The sequence below is a fragment of the Solenopsis invicta genome, chromosome 16 (genome assembly GCF_016802725.1).
Source record: "Solenopsis invicta isolate M01_SB chromosome 16, UNIL_Sinv_3.0, whole genome shotgun sequence".
Classification (NCBI taxonomy): domain Eukaryota; kingdom Metazoa; phylum Arthropoda; class Insecta; order Hymenoptera; family Formicidae; genus Solenopsis; species Solenopsis invicta.
Genome location: NC_052679.1, coordinates 12,400,838 through 12,415,629, shown reverse-complemented (window position 1 = coordinate 12,415,629; position 14,792 = coordinate 12,400,838). Strand labels below are relative to the sequence as shown.

Sequence of the window (14,792 nt, the reverse complement as noted above, 5' to 3'; positions counted from 1 at the left end):
ATAACTTATATATTATTATTATTATTACCTATTTATTATTTCAAATATTATTACTTGAATTCAAATTCCCTTCAAATTAAATTTAAATTGAAGTTTAGAAAATAATATTAAATTAAATTTTCTATTTTAGAAATTTGCATACTATATTAATATCATCAAGATAAATGCATTTATTAAAAAAAAAAAAAAAAAAAAAAAAATGTTGCACACATCCGGGAGCGAACCCGGATCTTACGATTGTGAAGCACGCACCTAACGCACGGAGCCAACTGCACTGGTTGCGAGAACAGTTACCGGGAAGGCTCATACGTCGCACCGCGGAATGGCCAATTTTCACAAATTTATTATTTCGAAACTAAGGCCTATTCGATGAAACGCCGGGAGACGTAAACTTTTTTTTCGTCTCCAGAATAACTAAAAAAATTGGGATCAAAATCCCAGGGTCTCTCACCTGGTCCTTGTAAGTTATTCAATACTTTCATCAATCAGATTGAGATAGCGCACCTGGTCCTCCCCTTGTTAGAGAATTTTGAACAGATTTCACAAAGTCGTATTTTTTTATTAAATTTGATTTATTACAATTTATTTTAATTAGTTTCCAGAAATAACATCGATCAAATGTCCGTCTTTACTGAGACAAAAACGAGCTTTTTTTTCGGCACGTTCTGGGAACGTATGGTGTCAAAAGGTATTATATTATGATATTATCTGGCCACCAAGATCGCCGGATTTAATTGCATTGTATTTCTTCTTGTGGGGATTCTTGAAGAGTAAAGTCTATGTCAACAAGCCGAAGACCATAGTTGAACTTAAAAACAACATTCGAGCCGAAATCGCAGCGATATTGGCCGAGACACTGGCAAATGTGATGGAAAATGCTGAAAAAAAAACTCGTTTTTGTCTCACAAGAAGAGGACCAGGTGAATTATTCTGGGATTTAGACCCCAATTTTTTTACTTATTCTGGAGACGAAAAAAAAAGTTTACATTTCTCGGCGTTTGATCGAATACGCCTTAGTTTCGGAGAAATAAATTTGTGAAAATTGGTCATATTCGAAGCACACCGTGGTGTGTCATATGAGCCTTCCCGGTAACTGGTCTTCTAAACAGTGCAGTTGACTTCGTGAGTTAGGTGCTTGCTTCATAATCGTGAAATTTGGAGTAATAATTTTTTTTTTAAATAAATGTTTTTATTTATGTTTATTTATTTTCATGATATTTGTATAGTATGCAAATTTTTGAAATAGAAAATTTAATTTAATATCACATTTTAAACATTAATTTAAATTTAATTTGAAGGGAATTTTAATTTAAATAATATTTGAAATAATAAATAACAATAATATATGTTATTTGTAAAGGAAAAATAAATGTAACATAAAAATGTAACATAAACATAAAAAATCAACATCATGATAAATAATATCATGGTGCAAATTGTAGAAAATTTATATGTTTTAAATGTTTTTATGTTTATTATCTAAATTATTCTGCATCGAAATAATTTAATTTTATAATAAATCCGCAATACTTGAATAATTGAATTTTGTAATAAAAATATTCACATTCAAATGTTTTTTTTCTTTTACGATTAATTATTTTAAAAACTAGAAATTTAAAATACTGTTAATATTATTTCCAATTAAATTTTAAATTTAAATAATTTGAAAATTTAGATACGTTACCTTTATATGTTATCCATTACAAATAACTTTTACATATTATTATTATTATTATTTATTTATTATTTCAAATGTTATTACTTGAATTAAAATTCTCTTCAAATTAAATTTAAAGCAATGATTTTAAATTAAATTTTCTATTTAAAAAATTTACTTACTATATCAATATCATTAAAACAAATAAACATAAATAAAAATTATTAAATCTATTACAAAAAAAAAAAATTATTGCTCACTTTCGGGAGCGAAACCAGATCTCATGATTATGAAGCAAGCACCTAACCCACGAAGCCAACTGCACTGTTTAAAAGAACCGGGAAGACTTATATGGCGCGCTACTATGCGCTTCGGATACGTCCAATTTTTACAAATTAATTTCTCCGAAATTAATGCCTATTTGATCAAACGCCGTGAGACGTAAACTTTTTCTTCGTCTCCAGAATAAGTAAAAAAAATTAGGGTTGAAATCCCAGGGTAAGTTACCTGGTCCTCGCCTTGTCAGTAATAAAGGCGGACATCTGATCGATATTGTTTTTGAAAACTAATTAAAATATATTGTAATAAATCAAATTTAATAAAAAAAATACGACTTTGTGAAATCTATTGAAAATTCTTTAAGTTATTCAATACTTTCATCGATCAGATTGAGATAGCGTACCCTGTATGTGTGCATGCAATATTTGATATAAGAAAGATCGAAACTCGTTGGTTTATAATATCTAATATTTTATACTATTTAACATTTTAAATAACTAATTACGATTAAACTGTATCAATATGATTAAGAGTAAATATTTCGCTATGTAATGAGCTGCTTCTATGACAAACTAAGAACAAGTCTATTGAGTCAATATGCCCCATTGCTACATATGTTTCAATCATTTTATTATAGAGGAGAAGAGGGTAATATCGTACCCATTTTTATTTTATTGAATAATTGTGTTTATAATTAATATTTTCTATTGAAACTTGAACGATTACGAGGTGTGGCAGAAAAGTAATGAGACTGACTTTTTTTTACAATTTTATTTTATTTTATATATTAATATTATCCCCCTCAAAGTAGTTTCCTTGGGTAGCTATACATTGGTGGAGGCGTTGTCTCCAGTTTTCGTAGCACTGCTGAAGGCCTCAACTGGAATCACCTTCAGCTCCTCGGTTACGCTCCTTTGGATGTTATAGATAGTACCAAGATGACGTCCTTTTAAATGATTTTTGATCTTGGGGAACAGAAAAAGTCACACGGACTGAGATCCGGCGAATAGGGGGGCTAGGAACCACAGAAATTTATTTTTTTTTTGTCAAAAAAGGGGGAAAAAAAGGGGAAAACGGGATTTCTGTGGTTCTCCAGCCACCCTATTTGCCGGATCTCAGTCCGTGTGACTTTTTTTATTCCCTAGGATCAAAAACCACTTAAAAGGTCGTCATCTTGATACTATCAATAACCAAAAGAGCGTAATCAAGTAGCTGAAGGTGATTCCAATTGAGATCTTCTAGCAGTGCTACGACCATTGGAAACAACCTCTTCGCTGATATATAGCTGCCCAAGGGAACTACTTTGAGAGGAATAACATTGATGTATAAATATAAAATAAAATTGTTGCAAAAAAAATATTAAATTGCAGTCACATTGCTTTTCTGCCACACTACGTACATTCGTGAGAGTGTTGTTTGACAGATTCTAGACTCAAAGTAATGAAATATTTATTATTTAGGACGTGATTTAGAAAAATGTAATACACAGTGTTGTGCCCGTGTGATGAGCACAGCACTAAATATATATTTGTTTGGGATTCGCTTTTGCTCAAGGAATTAAAACTCACGGGACAGCAGCAGCTCAGACGGGTTGCTAAGATACGCCTTTTTTATCACAATATAATGTTGATTTATTCTTAAATGTTCTTGTCGTACATGTAGTACTTATTCTTAGGTGCCCCGTTATATGGGCCGCGGTGTGCGTTATCTTCTTTCGTATCGCATCACGGTTCGACGTATATGTTACGCACGGCCGTGATGTTACTTTGACGGTTGTTCAAATTATTCTCCGCCGTTTCCCGATTCGGAGGCTTTTTTATCCTCCGATATTGTTGATGCTGAATTGCAAGTTTCCATAAAATTGCTTTCCATAAAAATAATTTTAAAAATTAGTTTAATTTAAAAGGAACACAGTACCTTGTTACAAAATTATATATTTTCAATTTTCCATTGTTTAAAATTTTCCTGATTTAGAATTTTTCTGTGTTCAGAAGCTTTAGAAATACTATTAGAAATTTTATTAAAAATTTTATTTTATCCCTGTTTAACAACAAGCATAAAATGATGTCTCTAATGTTTCTAAACTCTGCTCTTTAGAATGACAATTGATTTATCGAAGAAATATTTCGATATAAAAATTTTGCTTAAAAAACCATATTACAAAATTCGATGTTATTATTTTAACTTTGTATAACTCGAAATGTAGCGGCCGAATAAAATGTTAAATAACAAAAAGTGATAATACACTCAAGTTTAAGAATAATGAGGAAGTGTATGTAATTAAAGGTTAAAAGTGTATTTTGAAAAAGTTTAGAAGTACTCAAAAGAAAAAATGCCTTCTAACAATTGTCAATCATTATGTATTGGCATATTAGCATCACTAAAAGACGGCGGGCTACTAAACGAATAACTCCATAAACAATTGTTAGAATATGTTACCTAATAATGGAAATAATAGGGGTAGCCATAATATTCTTTTCTCCTCTAACAAATTATTATTCAAAGTAGCATGTATAGTGAAACTTTTATTTTAATTAATAATATGTCACTTAGATTTACTCTCTGAAGAATTAATATTAAATGCTAATAAAAAAAGTTAAAATGCTTGAAAATTTGTTTTTTTTTAATCAGATTTTTTCTTTTAAATTTAATATTTGTTTTAAAAAAAACTTAGGCAATAGTATATTTATGTTATAAAAGATATTTTGCGATAACGTTTTCATTATTTCTTTTGTCAAATACATAAACAAAACAATGCCAACGTGTTTCTTGTGCAAACGCAATCTTCTTTGAATATAGAATACAATTCAATCTTTTTATTAACAGGCTCTACAATGTAATCATCCAATTGTTATGTATGAAGTTACCTTATCAATACAAAGATTAGTGAATAAGTATGGTAATGAATTATGGGATCCTACATGGAGCATTATTCTCGATATTATAGAAGAAATTATTATTCATACTGGTAAGATACTACTTAAAATATTACATTTATTTTAATTGAGAAAATCTTAGTTATAATAATATACAGCATAATAAAATTGTATTTTTATACCTTGTCTTAGAAATCAGTAATCAACCGGCAACTAAGCAGGTTTCTACGAGTTTACATGAAACGATTACTAATATTGAAAGTTTGCTTGATGCTAATAATTACAATGGCTGTATTCAACGTTTCTATGATCTCGTTGAACGTTGTAGTGATTCTCGACCTGTAAGTGCACCTATAGTACAAAATAGTGTAATATATATATTTTAATAATTATTATGAATTATTATTTCAGGAAGGATCTGTATTAAAATTAATTGAATATAGAGCTTCTATGATCGGGCCTACATATCATCAATGGCAGACCAAATTAGGATCTTTGATGGAACGTTATTACAAAAATGAAACACGTACAACTATTAGAATGAAAGTTCTGGATGTTCTAACTAATGTCATTTACTTTAACAGGTACTACAAACTTTTTTTTAGTTAATAATATTGTTACTGTAACTTTCTTTTTTATGTACACACACACACACACACACACATACACACACACACACACACATACACACAGGGGAGACCAGGGCAAATCGTTAGACGGGGTAATTCGATAATTGGAAATATCTTTTTATGGGTACATATTAAAAATTTACTTTAAACAATGTAAACACGTTCTAATGTAACGCTGTTGCTAATAAAGTTTTGTTGGTAACGGCGTCATATTGAAGTCGTAGTAGTGAAAAATGTGTTTTGCGACAGTCGAAGTAATTTCTAATAGTCAGCATTTTTTCGAAATTTAAATAAGGTTTTTTTGAAAACTTTGAATGTATCGTGTCCAGTTGAGTGTATTTGAAAAATTTCGTGTTTACTTTTTGCTGTGTGATGTCTGTTTTTGTCGATCATACGCAATAATGCGCACAGTTGATGTTGGGGCTATTCGTAATACCGAGCACCGGGACGATTCGTTAATACTGATTGCAGAGCCTAACTTAGGTAATCTTAACCCTTTAGCTGTTTTACGAACGTCAGCGCTACGAAGAGTTAAGCATTGAGATAAAGTTCTTCATTGATTTAGTTCAAACTTGATAATATTGTGTATTTTAGTACATATATAAAATCGTTGCTCTTAAGCAAGTAAAAAGTTATAAAGCGTTAAAGATTGACACTTGTAAGGTTAGGAAATCTGTCAAACCGATGGTATAAAAAGACATGTAAACGTGTATGTTTGCATTTGCTTATTGTATACCTATATCCTTTTTTAAATAAAAGAAAGTCTTAACAGTTTTTTTTTACAGTTTTTTAACTTGAAACAAATTTTGGAATATTCCGGGATTAGTTACGAATTACCCCAGGCTTGGAGCTATTTGTAATTTTTGGCATTGGTCGACATTTTCATATGTACTTCAAAGCAAGTACACTTCTATGCTCTATCTATACCGTCGTTGTGAAGGGGAAGGTTCAACCTTTCAAACCCTTCCATGTTTTTTTTTTTTTTTAATGAATATAGGACTTAAAAAAGAAGGGAGACGTAAAGGAAAGAAAGGTCTAATGAATAGCCCTAGTCTCCTCTATATATGTATATGTACACACGCGCACACACACACACACACACACACACGCGCGCGCGCGCGCGCAGAATGATTGTTAATGAATGTCCTCACTTTTTACCATAGGAGTACGCATTTGTAATTTCTAATATAATAATATGTTAGAAATACGTATCCGTCGGTAAATCGTGCTTTTATGGTAAAAAGTGGGGACAATCATTAATAATCACCCTGTATATGTATGTATGTATGTACGTATGTACGTATGTATGATGAAAGTATATATATATATATATATATATATATATATATATATATATATATGTATGTATGTATGTATGTATGTATGTATTTATACGTATACGCACACGCATATACACACACACACGCACACAGAGGGAACCTTAATAAAAAATTTGCCGTATGTTTTTCAAAAAAAAGAAAAAAAAAGATAGGAGGAGGACACTTATCAAAATTGTAACATAAAAAAAGAAGATATACTTAAAATGTTCTGGATTTTCCTGTCGTTTATAAAACATTTTTTTTTATAGGAAAAGTATGTCATTTATTCTATTGTATCAATAGTATTTGATGAATTGAATTACTTTTAGAATAATCAATCATCAAATGCCTGATTTATGCAAATGCAAATATGAGAATACGATCCAAATACAATCGAGGGTCAAAATTATAATTTATTTATTCACTTTTAAGGCTTTTGACTTCTCAGCCGAATACTCCGCGTTGACGGTAGCGACATTTCGTCGCGTACAAAATTAGAACTAATAAATGTGAAACATGACAGATTGACGATGTTGTCGTGCATGTCATTTTGTTATTATGTGTTTCATTGTGAAAACTTGTCTTGTATTTACCAAATTCGTAAAAATGGACGGCAAGTAAAATTTCTTTGAATTTTATATATAAAAGCACATTTTTTACTTTTTTGAATAGCTTCCGTGTGTTTTCTTGTTTGAATAGGCGTTACGTACTTTTTACGACTGCTAGGCGAAGAAAGGATTTTGACCCATTTTTACAAGTGTTTTAAAGCCATCTGATTAGTCTATTTTGTCCAAATTGGCTTTATTTACAAATGGCACGTCGGACAAAATTACGTGCCATTTCACGCAATTTTTCGCTTCTGACGTCACGACTTTAAGTATGGTCGCGGTGAGTACTCAGGAGCCTTAAATGGACTATAAAAAATGGACTAACATTTAATTAAATATATTTTGAACTCTACTGATTCTTTTTTGGTATAAAAAGTATTGTTAATTTAAATATAGTATTAATATAAATTTAAAGTAAATTTTTAACATTAATTTGATTTAATATTAAAGAGTCAACAATGATTATTCCTGAATGTTAAAGTCTAAATTCTACAATCATCAATAAAAAACACAAGTATAAACATTCGAACGCAATTCTAATAATTCATGCTTGTTATGCTTGTTATGTTGTAAAACTTTTTCGTAGTGACGTAGTTGTAGATGAGATCTAGTTCAGCATCTTTTCGTTATGAGAAAAATCAATCCTGTTTATTCTTTTTTCCTATGTGTTTTCCGGAAACTCCCATAATTATGACAATAGATCATTCGAAATCATCTTTAATTTCAACATGCATGTTCTCAAGTTAATAAATTTTTACGTGGTCAACTATTGTTGATATTTTCAATAATATAACGTTATATTATAACAAATTAATGTAAAACTTTGATTTTAAATTTATATTAACTCTCAGTGTACACACACTTCAAAAAAGTTTTTCTGTACATACTGAGCATTTTTCACTCGACGTTTTCTATTGCTTATAATCTTTAATTAATTTTTTCTTAAGTTGTTTAAAGACTTAAAACAAAGAATTTTCCGGTGCAAAAGTTGGAAAAGTCGTAGGGCAAAAGATATTTTACAATAATTGCTCCAAAGCGTGTTTAAACGCCACAATTTTGAAAATCGGTGATTTTAATCCAGTTTGTACACTAAGGGTTGTAACGATGCACCCCCGAAAATGCATTGTTTCCAGCGAACATCAGTCGGCGGAAGAGCCGCCAGGCTGTAACCGGGAGCGCCTTGGGCGCCCATTTTTAAACGACTCCATATTTTTGGTCTGGCGGTAAACACCGTCAGAGGAATCGTGTCGAACCGTCGCACGCGTCAAGTCGGCGCGCACGCGCACTCGGAGGAGGCGCGCGGTCTTCCCACTCCGGCGACTCCGCCGTCAAGCGCCGAGAAAATAACGGAGACAAACGGAGTCGCCGGGTATAAATAGGGCCGCGTGCTATGAGCAAGCCGCCTTTTTCTATCAGCCAGCGTCACCACCTGATCCGCTGCGCTGATATCTCGTAAAACCAGTGGTCGAAGGTTCTTGGCCACGGCGGAGGTACTCCGCCTTTTCCGACAGCTTTCTGCCTTTCCGCATCTTTGAGAGCGCGAGCACCGGACTCTTAGCCAAGGTTCTTAGCGTGAAGAAGGTCCTTGTCTTGCTCTTGAGCAAGGAAATCTTCTTTCCTCCGAAGAACGTCGGAAAACAGAACTGCCGAGTTCGGGGTTTCGGTCGAGGTACTCGACGCATTTCCACGCTATCACTCACCGCACGCACGCGGCCGTCCAGCCGATCGCGCACTACGGGAATCGCGCCGTAGGTTCCGCTCACCGCATCGCAAGAGTCTTGAGACTGTGCTCATGTAAGACATCGCCCGAACACGCGTTCTGCTAACTGGCGACATCTCGCGGTCGCATGTAAATAGATTTGTTGTAAATATTCACGTTTCAAGCCTGTCCGTCCGCGCGTTGTAGCTTTCTCGCATCAATTCTCGTCTGTCCGTCCGCGCATATTACTTTCTGTAATTTTCTCTTTTTTTCTCTCGTAATGAAATAAATGTGTTTTTGTTACATATTAAAAACCACCGCATAATCACTAAACGCACCGAAACTCCTCTCTTCCGATCGAACCTTTTCTATCGCACCGTTCCGACGAGCTAGTCTGCGTGAGTACAAAAACGATACATTACAGGATTATGACATTTTTTTATACTAAAGAAGAATTAATAGAGTTTGAAACACCTTGAATTAATTGTTGGTCCGTTTTTATGATTTATTTGAAAAAGGAATAAATTGTAATTTTTACCCTTGATATTGTGCCCGTACTTGGCCTTAGTCTCATTACCTGTTTTTAATTATTTTATTTTTATTTTTTACAGCCTGTCAAACTGTTTCACGTATAAGCTTGAACAATATAATATATTAAATTATACTTAATGATTTTCCACCCAATTTAACACAACTAAATAAGAGACAATGCTTGACTACATTGACACAGTTCTACTATAATATTAATGTTTTATATCTTAACAAAATTTACGTGATTTAATGAAATTAATTCACGAGATCTTTAAATGTACAAAGATTTTCAAATAAGAGGTCAATTAATCGAACAAATTAAATGGAATATCGTAAAAATATTGTCTCATTTTTATTTATTTAATTATTTGTTGATTTATTTATTTATAATTTGTATATGTACAATCTGAGCATAGAACCATCGCTGGGAAATGTTCCTATGGTTCATCGTAAGGTGTTTATTAGACCTTATCGTACATTACAATTCGGCAAAATATGTAACGATGATTTCACTTGGACAATGTAATCAGGAAATAGCAAATCGCTGAAAATGCACATTATCTGTAAAATATTCAAATAATGATTATAAATTATAATTATAAGTTATTATATTATTAATACTGTATAATTATTTGAATATTTTGTAAATTTTTATAAGTATATATTATCATTTATTTATATACTTATTTATTTACTTACTTCTTTAGTATATATTATTATAAAATATTTTTAAAATACATTGTCGAGATAATCAAGGCCACATAATCAAGAGTCATGATGCTAGTTAATTGACGTTTTTTTATGATTGAGAAAGACTAAGGAAAGTCGAAACGTTTTGTTATATTGATATGTAATATTTTAAATATTTCAATAAACAGGGTGTCCAAGTAATTACCGCCCCTTTTGTGGATTGATAGATGAAGTAAAACTGAGCAAAAAAGTTCTTTACCATTTTTTAATATTTGCCATAATTAACAAGATAAAAATTAATAAAGTCTGCGAAAAAGCACGTATCACCGCGCGCAAGGACTGCCCGCTAGTCACCGAGACGTAGGCAGCCGCGGCTGTAGGTGCGGCGCGGTGCGGTGAGGAGGGAAAAACAGCAGTAGGTATGGCCTGCGAGCGGCGCGGCAAGGAGGGAGAAGGCTGTCCCGGCTGCCTACGTCTCAGCGACCGGTGGGCGGTCTTTGCGCGCGGTGATACCGCTTATTCGCAGACTTTATTAATTTTTATTTCGTTAACTATGGCAAATATTAAAAAATGGTACAGGACTTTTTTGCTCAGTTTTACTTGATCTATCAATCCACGAAACCAGGGGCGGTATTTACCTGACACCCTGTATACTATTTTTATACTATTCTATTTTATTTTGCTCGGTTAAAGCTCTTGCATCCTCAGCCGAGAATTCCATGTTTACGGTGGCGACACAGTATCACGGAAAAAATTATAACTAATAGGCATGAAACATGACATGTTGATGATGAAATTTTGACTTTATGTCATTTTGTTATTATGTGTTTCATTGTGAAAATGTGATTTGTCTCGTATTTACTAAATTCGTACAAATAGGTTGCAAGTAAAGTTTCTATGAATTTTATGCATAAAAGCATTAGGTGAAAGAAGAATGAAAGTCAAGGCCCATTTTTACGAGTGTTTTAAAGCGATCTCATTATTCTGTTTTATCCAAATTCTCTTTATTAACAAATACCACCCTTGAAACTTCAGCTTAATCATGTTTTCTTGCTTGAATAAGCTTTACTTCACGGGTCTTTTACGACTACTGATTGTCAGGGGAGAAAAGAATAGTTGAAATCCATTTTTACGAATGTTTTAAAGCGATTTTATTACGATCTTATGACGTCACAATTTTAATAGTCTAAGGCCGCGCGAGGAGTCAGAAGCTTTAATTGACCTTGATCTTATTTGCGAATTTGCTTTAGCACAACACATAAACCATTATTTCTATTGTTTTGATCAGGGCTCGGCAAAAATGCACATTTTGGCTGATTTTCAGCCAGCGCTATTCCAACCTGCATGCAGTCTACATATCAATCGGTATTTGGATGCGCGGGAAGTAGTGAGGTAAGGGGAAAGCTTTAAGCTGAAAATCGGCCGAAATGTGTATTTTCTGTCGAGCTCTGGTTTTGATTGTACAAAGATCGATATAGAAATTTTATAAAAAAAACTTCAGCTAGATTTAAAAAGAACTGTAGAGACAGAAACTAAGTTAGCAATTATTCAACGTGATTTCTGACATGATCTCTTATTTGCCTTCTTTAATGTACAATTATACAATTGGCGCGCATATTGTAAAGTTTGCATTTACCCAAAAATTATTTAATTCTTTCAATGCAGTCTTCCGAAAACGATCAACCTCCGATTTCGATGAAACTTTGTAAAAAGCTTATTTAGGGTTAAAATAAAAGTCCTTAGAGGAATTTGTGACGACTTCTATAATAAAGTCATTTTTTAACATAAAACGATAAAAATGTGGGTAATCAATCGTTTCCTTTTATTCAATCAGCTTCAAATGACTTCAAATTGACTCTAATGTCGATCTTAATTTTGGAGATGGTCAAGATTATTAAGCTTTTTCATCGTTTATTGTTTATTAAAAAGTTATTAACAAAATAATTGTTTTGTTCCACATGGGTTTGCGACTTTCTAGGCAAAGCTGGGTGCACCCTATATGCGTGCGGTCATAGAGCAAAATTTGGGGTTAGAATTTCAGGGGGAAATTCCTCCCTCGTCCAGGCATTTACTTTCCATGTAAAGCAACGATTAAATAGTTTACTCCCCCCCCCCCCCCTCTTCGCTTAGGAGCGAAATAAAGTGTATGATTGTACTGTTTAACATTGGTTTGGGACTTTCCACGCGAAGCAAGGTTCATCCTCCCCCCAACCCTGCTCAGGGGTGAAGCGGGTTCTGTAATGTTGTTATACATGGATTTTATTAAATAAAACTGGGTAAGTCTATAAAAAGAGGGCAGCCTTTGACGAACTTGACCTTGATATATGTTATTAAGGAGAGAGTCCTGGACAACTTTTCCTTATAAATTAATCGCCGCTCGTAAAGTTTTCGAGATATAATTAGAAGAAGAAAAACAGTTTTTCTGAATTATTTCAGAAAATATTCATTTTGCAAAAAAACGTGTGAAACAAAAAATGAAGCTTGCAATAAGCTTTATAAAAAAGGTCATATACATATTTTCCCTAACTTCAATACTTTAGTCGTTATAGTAGAAAAACTGTTTTGTGTGGAAAGTCGCAAGCCCATATGGTACAGAGAACGAGTGGAAGGGGGAGGGGCTTTGCTTCTCCTCCTGCACTCCCTCCCCGTATTTTTCCTAACCCAACCCAACCCTATTTTAGTCATAATTTGGCTATAATTTCAAATCTAATATTGCAACGTGGTCAGTTGGATATCCTTGATCAAATTACAATTAAATAGGGTTGGCTTAGGAAAAGGGGAGGGGGAGCCGGGAGAGGGGCGGAACCCCTTCCCTACCGACGCGTTCTTTGTACCACGTGGGTTTCTCAATTTATTAACAAAATATAGGAGTGTGTAAATAATGCATATAACTTTTGCAGAGTTTTTTAAGTTTTTCATTTTTGTTTGAAACTTTTGTTTCTAAAACAGATGCGGGAGGAGGTTCCGTAGGCCCACCCCCTTCCATCCCCTTCCGCCTCGCCGCGTGCGTGTATGCAAATATGATTACGCGTATACCGTTGCAATTACTAAAATTATGCATAGAAACTTTGTTGTAGATAATTTTAAAAGCTTTATTTTTTATTTGACATATTTTTTTTGTAAAATGAATATTTTCTGAAATAATTTAGAAAAACTTTTTTTTTAAGTATATCTCAAAAACTGTACGAGAACGCTGATTAATTTATAAAGAAAAGTTGCCCAGAATCTTCTTGATAAAATATATCAAAGTTGTCAGAAGCTGCTCCTATTTTATAGACTTTTACCTAAATCTATTATTATACAATATTTATGAAAATTGTGTTAATAATTTTTTAATAAACAACGAACATTAGAAAAGCTTAATGCTTTTGACTTTTTCGAAGGTCGACATTAGAGTCAATTTGAAGTCATTCATGATTCACTGTACGGAAGGAAACATTTACCAACATTTTCATCATTTTATGTTAAAAAAATAATTTTTTTATAAGAGTCGCCAGAAATCCCTTTAATGGCTTTTATTTTAACTCTAAATAAAGCTTTTTATAAAATTTTATCAAAATCAGAGGTTGATTGTGTTTTCGGAAGTTTATTTCTTTTAATCACTCCTTTTTTTATAAAATTTCACAAAATGCTTCTTTATATATAATAACCATTTATATAATATTCACGACTTGAAAAGTCGTGAATATAATGACAAATGGATTATTGTAAAATACTGAAGAGGACTAAATAAAGCCGAAGCGATTGTGATGCAATCGACGATTAGAAAAATACGATTAGAAAAACTAACAGTATCGGGCGAACACGTCCAAACACTTAAACAGCCCCAAACGGACTTTAGCGTTTTCGACTGCAGTGGGTTTAACCCAGATTTGTCGCCATTTGCCAGAACGGACGATCTAATTGGACGATTCCGGCAAATGGCGATAAACTTGTATATCCCAAAAATAAAACCTACTGCAGTCGAAAACGCTAGAAAACTCAGAACATTAAGGTTACTAAAGATCAAAGTCCTCCTATTTAGTTTACAATTTGATAAGTGTCTTCCTATCTCTTACTGTTATTGAAAAAACCGTGATAAATTTTTTATTATATTCATTCTGTATACAGGTTAAGTTCGAACATTCTAATCAGACTGAGATTTTATTAACCGCTTTTCCTGATTTGTAAAAATGTATAAAATAATTATGACTTTAAAAGTTTCTGGGCGCTAATTTTTTTTTTTTAAGGAAGTATTTTTCGATTCATGATTATAGGAAACTTGTTCAGAATTAAATTTCTTATGAAATCTAAAAGTTTAGAACATTCATACCTTGTATGTATAATTTGATAGGTCCAGATATGAAGATGAGCTGATTGAGCGAATAGTTGTACCATATACACAACATGTGGATATAGATTCAGATATGGCAATACGCACTGTTACAGCAAATTTACTAATAGACCTTTGTTTGGAATGTGATACCAAGCGATGCATTGAACTTTTAGACATACTGGAAAAGGT

At 32.7% G+C, this 14,792-nt stretch overlaps 1 protein-coding gene across 8 annotated transcripts in view; it reads left to right on the top strand.

The window, feature by feature from the left end:
- Window positions 1-14,792, top strand: part of LOC105202531 (tuberin) — a 57,301-nt gene that overhangs the window by 9,924 nt on the left and 32,585 nt on the right. For all 8 annotated transcript variants that reach the window (XR_005576457.1, XM_039458217.1, XM_039458215.1 and 5 more), the window contains 4 exons: window positions 4,763-4,904; window positions 5,005-5,153; window positions 5,224-5,396; window positions 14,622-14,790. Coding sequence is in view for 7 of the 8 variants with exons in the window: in XM_039458217.1 (XP_039314151.1) it covers window positions 4,763-4,904; window positions 5,005-5,153; window positions 5,224-5,396; window positions 14,622-14,790 (633 nt within the window). In the remaining variant the exon portion in view is untranslated. The remainder of the gene's footprint in view (window positions 1-4,762; window positions 4,905-5,004; window positions 5,154-5,223; window positions 5,397-14,621; window positions 14,791-14,792) is intronic.